This window comes from Vicia villosa, unplaced genomic scaffold (assembly GCF_029867415.1).
Source record: "Vicia villosa cultivar HV-30 ecotype Madison, WI unplaced genomic scaffold, Vvil1.0 ctg.000010F_1_1, whole genome shotgun sequence".
NCBI classification, from domain to species: Eukaryota; Viridiplantae; Streptophyta; class Magnoliopsida; order Fabales; family Fabaceae; genus Vicia; species Vicia villosa.
The window spans coordinates 67741-82501 of NW_026704940.1; the positions used below are offsets into that span (position 1 = coordinate 67741).

General features: G+C 32.2%; 2 protein-coding genes across 4 annotated transcripts; one reads left to right on the top strand and one right to left on the bottom strand.

Annotated features, from left to right (window-relative positions):
- Positions 1–3006: 3006 nt before the first annotated feature.
- On the top strand, positions 3007–8993 carry LOC131621669 (transcription factor bHLH155-like). 3 transcript variants are annotated; one of them, XM_058892695.1, is made up of 11 exons: positions 3007–4175; positions 4289–4459; positions 4547–4631; positions 4758–4799; positions 5278–5337; positions 6132–6251; positions 6483–7589; positions 7686–7793; positions 7920–8060; positions 8226–8351; positions 8472–8993. In XM_058892695.1, the coding sequence occupies exons 1-11, from the start codon at positions 4075–4077 to the stop codon at positions 8565–8567; spliced, it is 2157 nt and encodes a 718-aa protein (XP_058748678.1). In that variant the 5' UTR covers positions 3007–4074; the 3' UTR covers positions 8568–8993. The 3 variants fall into 3 exon arrangements, with proteins under 3 accessions (XP_058748678.1, XP_058748679.1, XP_058748680.1); XM_058892696.1 differs by having other exon boundaries at positions 6486–7589; XM_058892697.1 differs by lacking the exon at positions 6132–6251 and having other exon boundaries at positions 6486–7589.
- A 2444-nt stretch (positions 8994–11437) lies between these two features.
- On the bottom strand, positions 11438–14238 carry LOC131621670 (uncharacterized). The gene is made up of 5 exons (XM_058892698.1): positions 14044–14238; positions 13036–13150; positions 12241–12330; positions 12058–12156; positions 11438–11917 (listed from the first exon to the last, which is right to left on the bottom strand). Exons 1-5 carry the CDS (start codon positions 14109–14111, stop codon positions 11816–11818), a joined length of 474 nt encoding a protein of 157 aa, XP_058748681.1. The 5' UTR covers positions 14112–14238; the 3' UTR covers positions 11438–11815.
- Between the last annotated feature and the right edge of the window lie 523 nt (positions 14239–14761).

A 14761-nucleotide genomic window follows, 5' to 3' on the forward strand; every position in this document is an offset into this window, starting at 1 on the left:
TCATTCTTAAGGATAAATATTTATCATTTCCTTTAAGAAACTTGAAAAAGAACTCTATGATGGATTGCAAGTGCAGAAAAACATTTTCCAATGGTTGAACCCTAAACCCGATACCCTAAACCCCAATCATAACTCGTACACATCATTCTTTGGGAAAGATGCTTATCATTTCCTTTAAGAAGCTTGAAAAAGAACTCTATGATGGATTGCAAGTGCATAAAAATATTTTTCAATTGTTGAAACATATATCTCATTTAGAAGTTAGATGCATTCAATCTATATAACATTTTCCAATGTATGGGATAGATAACTCCTCATAGCTAAAAAGTTGGATTTATTGCAATATTGTGTTTTAATATTCTATGTAAACAATGTAACTTAAAAAAGAGATTTTTCACCTCAGTTTTCCTAAAAACCGATGGGATAATTTAGTGTTAAAATTAAGGATATTTATCACCGTCCTTCATCAAATTCTCAACGTCCATTTCTTGACTATCAACGCTCAAGACACGACCATTAGTGATCCGCGTGAAACATAAATAACTTCCATTATAAAAATATTCTGAATATAAAAAATTGATAATAAAACACCATGAAGTGCTTGAAACTATCCTACACTTTAATGTTTGCAAAAGTGTTTTCTATGAAGAGTTATCTATGATGAACTGCACGAGCATAAAATTATTTGGGTTTAAGGTTAATGTTCTTAAATATATTTATTTTAGCAGAAAATCATTTATTTATCTAATCCTTTTTTTGTTCATATCAGAAACAAATGCAATGCAAGCAAAAGCCATAAAAAATGTTATGCACCCATCAATTGATCTTTCTCAGAATTATATGATTTGAAGATCTAAAATCTATATCTTGGGGAAATTAATTTTTTCTATGTAAACAATGTAATATTTTAGATAAACAATGTTGTTTTTAAACAAATATTAATTTTCAATGCAAACAATGTAACGAGTTTTAATTAAAATAACTAATTTACCTCTCGGTTTTATTGATAAATCGATATATATATATATATATATATATATATATATATATATATATATATATATATATATGAGGCGTTAGTATTGTAAATAATAAAAGTGCAGATGATGGAGTTCAAACTCATGCGCAAATAATTTTATCTCTCGGTGTTTTAAAAGCCGAGGTGTTAAGTCGTTACTTTTTATGACGTCCTTTGTTATCTCGCTTATATAGCCGAGGTAAAACGCATTTCGCGTCCGAGGTTAAAAGTACTTTTTGTAATAGTGTACCCATAATTGCTTTTAATAAACCTCGTATGTGAGGTGTACGTTTGAGTCATATTCGAATTGCAGAAATGTGTTACGTCTATATCAGATATGTATTTGGATCTGGAGTGTGTTTAAGTCATATGAGAATTGCAAAATTACATTAATGGCACATAATCTAATTGATATACTACACGTCATTCATTAATTGACACATATTATTCTTTTCCACACTTTTTTTATTGAAAATAAAAAATAGAGACCAAAATTATTTTAAAAATAAAATAGAAAGATTGATTTCGCGAACAGATGACAAAATGACAAAGATATCAAAATTATAATTTAATATGAAAAGAAATTATAAACCACCTAAAATTTTAAAATAAACTAGTAACTCATATTATCTTATACAATAGATAATTAAGGAAATCTAGAGGAGTAATTGCTTCCCAAAAATGCAAGCATACTAATGAATAACAAACAACTAGTACTAGTAAGCATGATTATGCCTCTTGATACTTCTCCGAAATAATTGTGTCTATTAAGTTTTTTCCTACCAACTAACCCCAAATATGTTAAATAACGATAAACTTAAAAAGATGAAGTGTATGGTAGTACCACTATTTGTAAATATAATTTTTTTTCGTCGATCACATATTAAATGACATTACATTTTAAATGTATGCAATCTATAGAAAAATAGTTAATTAAATTAAATATTTTTAGTTAGTAAAATAATTATATACAAAATTTTATAAATTTAATTTCTTTTGTAAACGAAAAGTTGCATTAGTAATCTAAAATGATAAAAATAAAAATATAACTTTTTCAGACGAGACATGAGAGTGTATAGTTAATTACTCTAGAATATGTAAAGGTCTAATAGGGTAACACAAATCATAGGATTCCCCAAAATAGAGTTTCTGCATGGTTGAGAAATTTACAAATTTTAAGGGTTGTAATCACAATAATTATGTTCAAAATCAATCATAAAGAAAATTTTCATCATTCTGATTTTTTTTTTTTTTTTGAGATAGCTTTTACTCATTAAATTTTTTATTTTTGATAATTTAAAAAAAATTGACTTCATCAAAGAAATAACACGTTTGACTTAATAAATGATACCATTTTATTATAAGTGATTTTTCTATATTATTTTTTATATAAATCAGTTATCTTGAATTAAATTAAATAATTAAATAATATGTTTGAGCATTATAACACTCGAATTAAATTAAATAAAATTAATTAAAAAAAAACAATATTCACATAACATTTTCCAATACGAAGTAGGTGGTGCAATCCAAGTGTTTATCAATTCAGTAGAAACGTGACTGCCTAAAACACCATTTACATCTCTTGTCTAAGAAGCAATCTATAAACACATTGACTTCATGAAAAATTGCCATGAAAATAAACATTTATAATTTTCTATGATGAAACAATGTGGAGGTTGAAGGTGTGATAACTTTAGATCAATAAGATGATTATTTTCTTTTTACAATAAGGCACAACAAGACCATTGTTGAAAAAGTAGGTAAATAAAGAGACTCCTTTTACTAGAATGTCAAAGAAAGGTTTGAGAACTTGGAGAAAAGATAAGGAAGCATGTCCTCAATTTTATATCATGTTGTTGGCCATCCATTCTCACCACCATAAAGTCATTACTCAATTGGATTCTTCCTTTTTGGATTTTTCTTAATGGTGATTCTTAATCTTAAATACCCACCTCTAATCACCCCCTAATCCTCATGGACTTACCTTTGGGACTTTTTCCCTTACTAGTCTTCATAGTAAACAATGTTTCATCATTTTAATTACAAGCACCTTTACATAATACACGATTAACAATTATCCGAGTTTTATCCTAAGATATCTTTGCCCAATTATAAACTGAATCGACTTAATCAACTGAGTTGAGTTAGTTGTTGAATTCACTTTTTAGAAAATAAACAACTAAAATGTTGTATATTCGGTTTCACACTACTGTATCTGATATCCTTCCACAACTATCAACTCAACTGATTTAACGGCACTATCAGTTGTTGTTTTTAGTAATGGTGAATAGTAAAATTATTTTAAAGAATTTTTACATCATTTTAAGATGAATCGGACGGTTGAGATTAAAAGTTGAGCAAAGTGTCACAATTTCCAACTAGAAAATAAAAGAACTCACACACTCTTCTTCTCTTCCACCATATACATTCTTTCACTCTTTGCATCTTCACTTTCTTCTCAGAAATTGCCAACATCTGTAAGCTCATTCTCTCTCTTCCTCTGTGAAAAGGGACTGAATTTACCTTATAATTATCACAATTCTTCATTGTTAGCAAATTCTATCACAATTTCAGAGAAATTCAACACCGCAACAACCTTAAACACTTTGATATGTCATCAGATATAAGCTAAATTTCGGAATTAAGCTTCAAGAACATAAGGTGTTTGTTTAAATGCGCGTTAATTTGATGGCAATTGGGAAATTTTGTTGTGCTAGTAGTTTTGTTTTTTCCGCGTAATTGAGGGTTTGGTTGTGTTTAATTTAACGATTGTGAGGTAAAGTTTGAAGCTTTTGTTGGTGAGGTGGTGGGAATTTTGTGGTGTGAGTGATGGGTGGGGATCGTGTGTTACTATTACAATCTGTTGGAAAAGAACCGCCATTAAAACGGCGAGCTGGGTTGCGGAGGAAGCAAGCTGGAAGAGGGTCTTACAGAGGGAGCTAGATAGTTAGGGGAAAGTTGATTGATTGGTTCTTTCTGTGTGATTGGATTTGGGGGGTTTTTTTCGTCTTTTTTTGGAGGTTTCAAGGTTTGTAAGTTTTTAAAGGAACAAGATGGGTAGCAATTTACATCAACTACTCAGAAGTCTTTGTTTCAATACTCATTGGAATTATGCTATATTTTGGAAGCTCAAACATTGTGCTCCAAATCCAATGTATGTTATTACTACAACTATTGTTCATTTGGTTATGTTACTAATGCACTTAGCACAAAGAGTTATGTACTATTACCTTAAATTTTCGGGACGCGGTGCTTTTTTTGTTGCAGGATCTTAACATTGGAGGATGCTTACTATGATAATTCAGATTATTTTGGCTCTTCAGAAAATAAGTACTGTCAAAAGGCCTTGGAACAGATTAAGGGTGGGAAGTTTTCTCATGAGGCTTTGGGGTTAGCTGTGGCAAAGATGTCGAATAATGTATACTCATTAGGGGAAGGGTATGATTAATCAAATGTAACATTTTACTTGAGATTTGAAACTTTCGATTACTTAGTGCTTGTCCTAAGATCCTTCTTTGTGTACAGTGTTGTTGGACAGGTAGCTGTTACTGGAAAACATCGGTGGATCTGTGCAGATGATCAAGTTACAAGTTCTGGCTTGTCTTTTGAGGTGAGAATTACAGTTACAAGTTACAAGTTTTAAAGTCTTTACTTGGTATTGGACAAGTACATGTCAGTATCTAACTAAACTTGCAACCATTCTTCATTATTTTCCTCCTTTTGGTTTGATTTTCAGTTTGATGATTTGTGGCAAACTCAGTTTTCGGCTGGAATTAGGGTAAGCTAACTGATTTCTTAAAATTGGAAGCGTGAACTTCACATGTCTATCTAGAAATTAAAATTGCCTCATGATACCAATAGTAATAGTACCAAGCGGTATTGTTAAATAATGTCTACAGCGCTATAGCATAGCAGAATTCAAACAAATCGCTGGTGACATGCTATATAGTACAAAATGTTGTTAAATAGCAGCTATAGCAGCGTTATAGCACTGCTGTGTAACGGAATTTGAACAAACCACTATTTTCTGTGATCCGCGATTGACAACAATGATGCCGAGCCATTATAGGGCTCTGGCTTAATGTTCTTATTTCACTAGTTGCAACCAAATTATATTGAAATCATATAATGTTGCATTCTGTTTTAGTGTAATTATTGCGAGAAACCTAGAGATTCTTTGATAGAAAATAATGCATCACTTTACTTTTGTCTGCATTGAAGTTTTTCATTGACAACGCTTTTACTTTGCCTTGTAGACAATTGTTGTTGTGTCTGTAGTTCCACTCGGCGTTGTTCAGCTTGGATCTCTAATAAAAGTAAGATGAGTACTTTTTAATGTTTATTTCCTTTGATTGAGCAATATACTATATCTTCACGATTTTGTTCGTAGCAGACCTTGTATTTGTTGTGATTTTAAAATTTATTCGTGCTCTTTTGCTTGAATGTATCATGACCATTCGTGTATTTAATCTCGTTGCTATAATTAGTTGATTTTTTTTTTTGGAAATAATTAGTTGATTTTTTTCTCTTCGAAATGTGCTATAATTTTGTTAGAGTGTAGGATATTCCCTGGATATTATGGGCCCGTTTGTTTTGGCTTTTTTTCAAAATGATTTTTATAGTGTTACATAATTTTGTGAAAATAATTTTTACAAAGAAACTTTGTAAAATAATTTTCAAATAAAAATTTTGTTTGAATAGTTATTCTTAAAATGTGATTTTAGGTATTTCATTTATTTATGGGAAAAAAATTTGGATATCAAAATTTCAAAAAATCACTTAATTTTGAAGCTATTTCAAATAGATTTTCATAAAAATCATTTTTGAAATACAATTTTTTGAAAAAATTGCGATTTTGACTGAGTTTTGATCTTCAGTAATGTGTGTTTATGTTATAGGATGTCAAAATTAGTGTTTCATTTTAGAAAAAACGAATATAAAAAAACTTGTAATATTTTGAAAAACGGTTTTGGAAAATTTATTTTCAAAAATACAAAGAAAAAATCCATTTTTTTAAAGCTGAAACAAACTGGCCCAAGCTCATTTGGAAATTCATTTATTATGTAAAACACTTGACAATTTGCATTGCTTCTGTCACCCCTGGCTGCAGGTGAATGAAGATATGGGAGTTATTAATTATATAAGAAACCTTTTTTTGTCTACTCAAGATTACTCAATAGACCACATTCCTAGTCAAATACAACATAGTTTGAAGAGCTCTTCATCTCATGTAAGCTTCTTCATCATGGACCAGGATTGCCTATAGTAATTATTCCACAGAGTAGTCAATATTGGCATTTGACTTGAGATTTAACGATTTACATATACATTAAGTCAAATTTAAACAATCTCAATCATCGATTTAGATTGGATGGTCGAGATCAGTAACTGCATGACACAGTTATTACAGCTAATCTGTTTTGAGCATTATCACGAGGTTTACCTTTCTTATTTTTTTCAGCAGGATATCTTGAAGGAAAAATCATCTTCAGATATTATGCCTGCATGCATGACGAATGAAACAGTGGATGTTTTGATGCCCCTTCAATGTTCTGGGAGGAGCAGTGCAACTAATTCTGCTTATTGGGAAATGGGTGATAATGTGATCAAGCACGAAGTACCCGAGCTCAATAATGATGTGAGTCCCATTTTGCTTCAGTCGACGTTTGATATGATTAACGTGGAGCATCAGGAATTTGGAGAGATAAGGCCTCTAAGTGCGAGGGAGTGTGCGGGGGGCAGTGATGGCTACAAAAATATGAGATTGGAATCGGAACAAAATTTATCATCATTTTTGAACAATTCTCTTATAAATAATGATGGCGTTAGCGATTTGATACACCATTCAGAAAAGTCCAGAGTTGATTCTGCATGCTTTCCTACAGATTTTCTAGAAGCATATGTTTCTGAAAGTGACAAATCTCATAAACACTGCAAAAAGTCAGAGTTTTGGACTGTGCCTTGTGGCAAGGATACCTCCTATACACAGTTGAGTTTTCCGGCTGGCTGTGAACTACACGAAGCACTTGGACCAGCATCTTTGAAAGGGAGTAAATATATGGATTCGCTGGCACAGGTTAATCAAGATGTGAGAATTGTGGATATGCCAGACACAGTTAACCCTAGTCAATCAACTTCAGAGCATCTTTTGGAAGCAATGGTGGCCAACATTTGTCACAGTAGTAATAATGATGTTAATAGTGAATCATCATTTTATAGATCAAAGCAATCTGCAATAAGTTCTGGCAAAAAACCTGAAGTTTCTATTCAAAATGTGCATACTGTTAATCCAGAAAGCTATTCAATAGATCATCCTTCTCTTTTCAGAGAGGAAAAACACCATTGTTTGAGCTCATCGTCAGGGGTATGCGGTGTTATGTCATCTCAAGGCATTTCATCTATATGTCCCAGTGCTTGTAGTGAACAACTCGAAAGGTCATCTGAACCATCTAAGAACATCAAGAAGAGGGCTAGACCTGGAGAAAGTTGCAGACCTCGGCCAAGAGACAGGCAACTGATCCAAGATCGAATTAAGGAGCTGAGAGAGTTGGTTCCAAATGGTGCAAAGGTATCTTGTTGTACTATCTTTCTTACCATTTTTTGGTTTACGCGATGGTTGCAATTCTGGTTCATGTGACTAAACATTTTATGTTAACTTCAACAGTGCAGTATTGATTCACTACTGGAGCGCTCGATAAAGCACATGCTCTTTCTGCAAAGCATAACTAAGCATGCTGACAAGCTAACAAAATTCGCTGATTCTAAATCAAAGGTAAAGGTTTAAAAGGATTTGAGAAATATATGTAAAAAATTAACACTCCTGCATTAAAATTCAAATGACCCCGTTAGAAAATTCTGTTGATTTTTTCTGTTCTTTAACACTCCTGCAATTTCACAGTTACATCATGTGGAAGCAGACATTCTCGGATCCTCTAGTAGTGACCAGGGTTCGAGCTGGGCAATGGAGGTAGGGGGTCATCTAAAAGTTCATTCAATATTAGTGGAGAATCTTAGCAAGAACGGACAAATGCTTGTTGAGGTACGTATGAGTATGACTTGAAAATTACGATTTGATTTGTTGATTAAAAACTATAATACGCAAGTACAAAATGAAAAACCTTGCTGATGGAAAATGGAGTTGGTTTGGACTCGTAATCATCTATTGCATACATTTTCTATTTTAATTCTGACTTTTTTGCTGTAGATGCTATGTGAAGAATGGAGCCATTTTCTTGAAATAGCGGAAGCCATAAGAAGCTTAGGCCTTACAATTTTGAAGGGTGCAACAAAAACTCGCGATGACAAGATGTTAATATGCTTTATTGTTGAGGTAAGATTTCATTAGGCATTAAACAAGATACATTGTCAAATAGAAACTGCAACATGGATTTATCATTGTCCTTATATTAGCTATCTAGTGATTATTGTTGATGACCATATTGGGTCTCAGGTTGAAAACAACAAAAATGTACACCGACTGGACATCTTGTGGCCGCTTGTTCAGATACTGCAATCCAAGAGCACTGCAGCAACAGTAACTGGATGATTTGTAGAAACTTCGGGGCCCTTTATTTGTTGCCGTAACTCATTATTGATCACTGAAATGATGCTCAGGATTTCTTACCCTTGTGTGTTCAAGACTCTAATTGCTGTTTTTCTTAAATCTGGTTTGAATTTTGAGTGTTTGTTTGTGTTTGGCATTGAAATAATACAATGCATTGACCCCTTGTTACTCTTAGTGCCACTTTTTATGTTCCAGACTTATGCTTTGATGATCATTTAAAAATATAGCCTTGTGAGCTTAATAAGTAAACTATGGAATATCAACAAACCTATACAGGTTGCTTATGCTCATGGAGGGTCCAACTGGAACATAAGGTGGCATGTGTTTGTATTGAAATGTGATTATTAATTATCAATAATGTAAAATCAAATTTTAGTTTCTATAAATTCATGAAGTTATTTTAACTCACTTGCAGTTTCTAAAAACATTAAAAAGTGGTTGGACTTGTGGTTGGCTTGAATAGTAAGGGACTGATAGTATCTTTAAGTTCAAATAGTGTTAGGTTTTTAAATCTATTTGTAATCTCTTTTCAGCTTATACCTTTAATTTATGTGAAATTTGGAATTTTTTTAATACACCATCTCACATCCTATACTATTGGGCATGTTGCATAAATAATGTGAGATTTGGTTTTTTCAATTTACGAATATAAATAGTAGATGATCCGAAAGATAGATTCTAATATCATGATATATTTTATACAATGTTAAACTCAATTGTAGAAAATCAATTTTTAAGAGTTAAAAGTTCCACAATCAAATGTTAAACTCAATTGTGCAAAATCAATTTTAAGAGTCAAGAGTTCCACAATCAAATGCAATAGTATTGGATGTAAAAGTATGCTAAGAGTTCCATAATCAGATATAACATAGGTTTATAAGTGTAAACAATTTTTACCTTCTATATCAGTTTTGTAGGGTGAAGTTCAACTAAAATTTTAAAAATAACACATCATTAACAAGATTAGGGGATTGAAGATAGACATGGCGGCAACTTGTAGAAACTACTCCCTCCGTCTCTCAATGACTAATTTGTTTGGAATAAAATAGTGTCCCAAAATAAATGATCCATTTTAATTTTTAATATATATTTTTCAATTCTATCTTCTAATTAATAAAAAAAATTATCATTCTCAATACATATAAGGAGTACTATAATAAAAATACTTCTCTCTTATTTTTATACATTTTTTTAATATGGAAGGGAACTATCTTAAGTTCATAAGAATTGCATTGCACTATGTTTCTTTAAGTTAATCCTAATAAATTGTATCATTGAGATGCTCTAAGAATGTATGTTTATAGAATTAATTATAATTATAATTTTCTTATTTTAGTTGGATCATAAAACTAATCTTTCTATTTTGGTTTTGTTTGATAAAAATAACGATTGTCTAATAAGTTAACTAGTAATTTATAGTTGATGACTGATGATTGATAGACTCTATTTGATAAAAATATTGGTTGATTGATAAGTTAGCTGATAGTTTATAGTTTATATTTGATAGCTTATAACTTATAATTGATCGTTGATGAGTAATAGCCGATAAGCTAATTGAAATATTTTGTAAAATTAATCGTTCGAGTAATTTATAAATGTAAGATGACAAAAAAAAATTGTCAATTAGCATATTAGATTTTTTTTCTTTAATAAATGTAGTTGAACCATCTTACATCCGCTAATTTAAAGTTGTGGAATTGCCCTTTTTTTCTTGAGTTGTTCATCCTCAAATTTGTTAATTGAAAGAAATTCGACTTAGTGGATTTGTTTTGATTCTTTGGCCTTCTTTCTTATCATCATTCCCTAATGGAATAATGTCCTGATTAGTGAATTGTTTGGCTTCTTGCTTCCTTTGTTTTCAATGCAGATTCTTGACTCTTTAAATTTGATTTCAATCTTTGATACCTAACAGAATAATCTGTGATATTTTAGGATCATTTCAAACATTTAGGACAATCCAAATATACACACAAATTGGAGGCTTTATATTTACTTATTGGTCAAGTGAATAAGTGTTTGAAATTGAATATGATTTTCAATTAAAATACACATTTATCAATCTATTTTTGGAGGGATGAGACATTTTGGAGGATGTTGCAAATTCAAAAGCAATTTAGCCTATTTACACATAGCTAGAGGCTAATGAGGATTTAAACAAAATGATCGACGAATTGTTGGTTGATCCTAATGCTCCTCTGCATTACATTTTGGAGCAGAATAGGTTACACTATAAAAGGGGATTAATCCTAACCTCAAATACAATATGAATTCTAAATTTGTTGTCTGAATTTCACACCACACCAACTAGAGGACATGGTGGAATTTTCAGAAATAACATGAGGTTGGCACAGTCCTTCCACCGAGATGTCGGCCTCGTCTCAAAGTTTGTTCAAACCTTTACCTATACCAGATTCTATATAGGAGGAGGTTAAACCGTGTCACAAGATCTAATGGCAATGAGGTTTTGAAGATGTTTGATTTCATAATTGTTTCTATCCTAGACCACCGTCATAGATGGTCCACCATGCACCTTATTATTTTACCATTCAATGTAGCAATAAATAGTGTTACTGTCCTATCAAACCTAATTTTAAACCCACCATTGATGTTCTCCAACCAATCCTGTTTATAAAATTTATATCATTAATTGTTACTGTACTTCTCTAAACACAATCTGATAGGAAATATATCCCATCATGTGAACCAACAAAAAGATTAGACAATACTCCAAACAAAAACTCACTGCCCAAGAGATAATTCTTTCAAACTCGCCATCTTTGTCATGGCGGGTTAGACAAAATCAAGTCAATTCTTTCAAACTCAACGCAGTAGAAAATAAACATCAAGTCCGGTGAAAAGGAACACAGAATTATATGCTGGCAAAGCAGCAATTTTCAACGTCCACACTTTTAAGACCATTAAAAAAATGAAATCAGCACTCTCTTAAGTTCGAGCAAACAGGCTCTAATCATGCATTTTAACCCCTCTCGGTGGACAAGTTTAGCAATTGAAAGATAATTCACAATGTCAAACAATAGAACAATATATGCATACATAAATTATGTGTAATCCATGAGACTAATGCTACACCTACAATACTTGTCGGATGGGAGATTTGTGCTGTGCCAGACAAACACTCAAGATAGTTCCTGGGAAATCTGGGAATAGGAATTCTGAACATTGAACAACCAGCGAACCTTCTTGCAAAATGAGACCTTAAATTACGGCTGCTAGTAGGTTTTTGTTTTGGGAACCTTCTTCTTGGGTTGCCTTCTAGGAATTGAGTTCTTCATCCCAATAAAAAACAATAAAGCCCCGAAGAGAGCCAAATTCTGCAAGGAGTAATACCATACCATTTAATAAACAATTGCAATAAAATAATACATGAAGGAACATTGCAACAGTAGATTGAAATCAGAAATCAGGCAACATGAAGATAAAATATGAAAATCAATAAGCCCACTGCTCTGACCTGGGTAAACTTGATGAACAGTTGAATATATTCTCTGTCCTCTGTATCGTAATTATAAAAATCATACAATATTGGAGCGGTAATCAACTGATGCAAAAGCTACAGGGAGAAAAGAACCATATTAAAGAGAGATGAAAATAAAGTTATAAACTCAATTGGATGGAGAGAATTCAAACTACAAACCAGAAGTGTAGCTCCAAGCGAACTGCCGAGTATGAAAAGAATCCCTCCAACACCCTTGAGAGCAATAGCTCCAGCAACTAAAAATTTTATCTGTTGGTGATGTGATATAAACTATATTATATAAATAAACACAAATATTCTAGATACAAAGCAAAGTAATATGCATGTAAAAAGGAGTATCTGATCAAACATGGGTACATGTAGGTAAAATGATAACTATATCCATAACAGATAAAATGATGAAAGAAAATTCAATTATTGTCCAACACTATAGTACATCATGCTGAGAACCCAAAACTATACAAGGGCAAGCAGGCAAGCAAATATAAGTTTCAAGGCCAAAATAATTAACAGAATGCGTGTACAGATTAATACTTTTTAGGTTAATACTTTGTCCGGGCTACTTGATAGTCATTTTTTTCGAATGAAAAATGCTAGCTAGTGAATAATATGTTGGGCATGGGAATCAAGCCAACCACCAAACTTAATTCTACCACCCCAACCCAACCACCAGGCCAACCTCATATCCCCGACATAATAGTCTTATCCGAACCCATGCAATTAAGGCAAATGCATTATATTAGTTACCCTCGTAGGTTTTCATCTACAATTAAATCAGACTTCTCACATCATCCTTTATAACAGAAAAATGCATGATCATTACAAAATTCTTAAGCAGTTTCAAACTACATGCTGGACCTCACTTTAACTTTCTTTTTCCTTGTTTACACTTGTGCTTTTTAATTTTAAATCATGGTTTCTTGACATAATTGATACTGAGAAAGAGGGACTAACATCAATTTCTGGAAGTTGGAAGCCAACATGTGAATCAACTTTAGTTATAAAGGCATCAAACTTCGGTCTGATTGCTTTTGCTGCAGGTCCCCCATCAACTCCATAGTCATGAAATCTGTGAGAGGGAGGAAAAATAAAGAAATGTCATAAAGAGAATCATTAACAAACAAGTGCGTTTATAATTCAAATGTCAAATAAAAATAAGTTCCAGCTCCAAATTTCTAATTAATCATAAACAGTAAGTTCTAGACATAACCTGCAACTATCTCAAGAAGCATGTAAAGAATAATCTCATAAACCATAGGACTAAATTGAAGTGATCCGTTTTAGTTAGAAAATAAACATGTTGAGTATAGAGAAGAATGGGGGCACAATATTCACATAATTCCACATAAATCAGAAATCACAATCCACTAGTAATAAGAAATCCAGTGTACAATTGAGATTCTAGATCGTAGATTAGAGATCAGGGGTCGGCCTGTTGGCTAAGGCTTGGGACCTGAGAGTGTGCTCCTCTCAAGGTCTCAGGTTAAGGATATCAAATTTTCAAATGTTGATATTAAATTTTCAAACAATGAGAGATCCTACTATTTAGCTAGAAGTCATAATTATGATAAAATAATTTCAAATCCATCCTTTCTATGAATTCCGGTGAAAAAACCTATCCAAACTAGCTCCAAATTTATCATTTTTTCAGCAAATTTCCCAGTTTGACAAAAACCTCTATAGTAATATATCACAGCTCTTAACTCATATATCTAATACAATAAAACAAAACAGATCCAGAAAATATCCACTTTACCTAGATCTGCTGAATAATTTTTCTCATACAAATCATTCAGCCTCAAACACAACAGATCCAAGTACAAGAACTACCACAACAACCAATTCAGTAGAAAAAAAAACCTAAACACCATAGATTTCAAGCAATTACAAAACTAATCAACATGCATGTGATTTTTCAAAGATGAAAAAAAAAACATTGATTAGGGCAGAAAGTGAACTGACTCTTGGTAAGCAGAGAGGATGAAGACGGAGGCGAAGAGGACTCTTCCGAGGAAAGAAGCGAACGCCATTGTTGAGATTCTAGAGAGAGAGAAAGAGGAGAGAGAAACTAGGGTTGAGTGGAATTTAGTGTTGTTTTTCCCGGTCAGAGGTAGAACAAGACTAAAGAGAAAAGAGAGCGCCAGCGAAAATTGAAAATGAGAGAGAGGTTGGATTTCAAAAGGGGTATAATAGTCTTTTTGTTCTGGATAAAGGGTACAACGGTCTAATAAAGTAACGTAACTACTTTTCGCCGGCTCTAATGGGCTGCTTTTAATGACAAAATTGGCCCAATGAACAATGTAAGAAATAACTTTCCACACCTCCTATGGAAAAAAGTATTTGATTGAAGCTCTATTGAGATTAATTAATTAATATAGCAAATGTGAGTTAATATGATAAGATGATTATCTTGAATGAAATAGAAATGATTTGAGGTAATCTATGGATAAACTTTTTTTTAAAAATGATCTACAAATAAATTTTAAGAGTATAAAATAAGTATACATGTCATGGTAAGTAAGTTTTAGAGGAATAGGTACGGTGGAATAATGTAGGTGCAGAAAGTTGCTCTTATTCATAAAGCTACTACTTACCATGTGATACAACTGAGAATGCAGCAACTTTAGAGATTACAAGGCTAGGGAAGAGTACTCTAGACATGTTTTTCATACTTGGAATA

Coding starts and splice junctions, on each gene's coding strand:
- LOC131621669 (XM_058892695.1), top strand. CDS start 4,075: ATGGGTAGCAATTTACATCAACTACTCAGAAGTCTTTGTTTCAATACT. Junction 4,800..5,277: donor AGTTTTCGGCTGGAATTAGG/GTAAGCTAACTG, acceptor TTTGCCTTGTAG/ACAATTGTTGTTGTGTCTGT. Junction 7,794..7,919: donor TCGCTGATTCTAAATCAAAG/GTAAAGGTTTAA, acceptor GCAATTTCACAG/TTACATCATGTGGAAGCAGA.
- LOC131621670 (XM_058892698.1), bottom strand. CDS start 14,111: ATGGCGTTCGCTTCTTTCCTCGGAAGAGTCCTCTTCGCCTCCGTCTTC. Junction 13,151..14,043: donor ATCCTCTCTGCTTACCAAGA/GTCAGTTCACTT, acceptor TCCCTCTCACAG/ATTTCATGACTATGGAGTTG. Junction 11,918..12,057: donor TGTTCATCAAGTTTACCCAG/GTCAGAGCAGTG, acceptor TACTCCTTGCAG/AATTTGGCTCTCTTCGGGGC.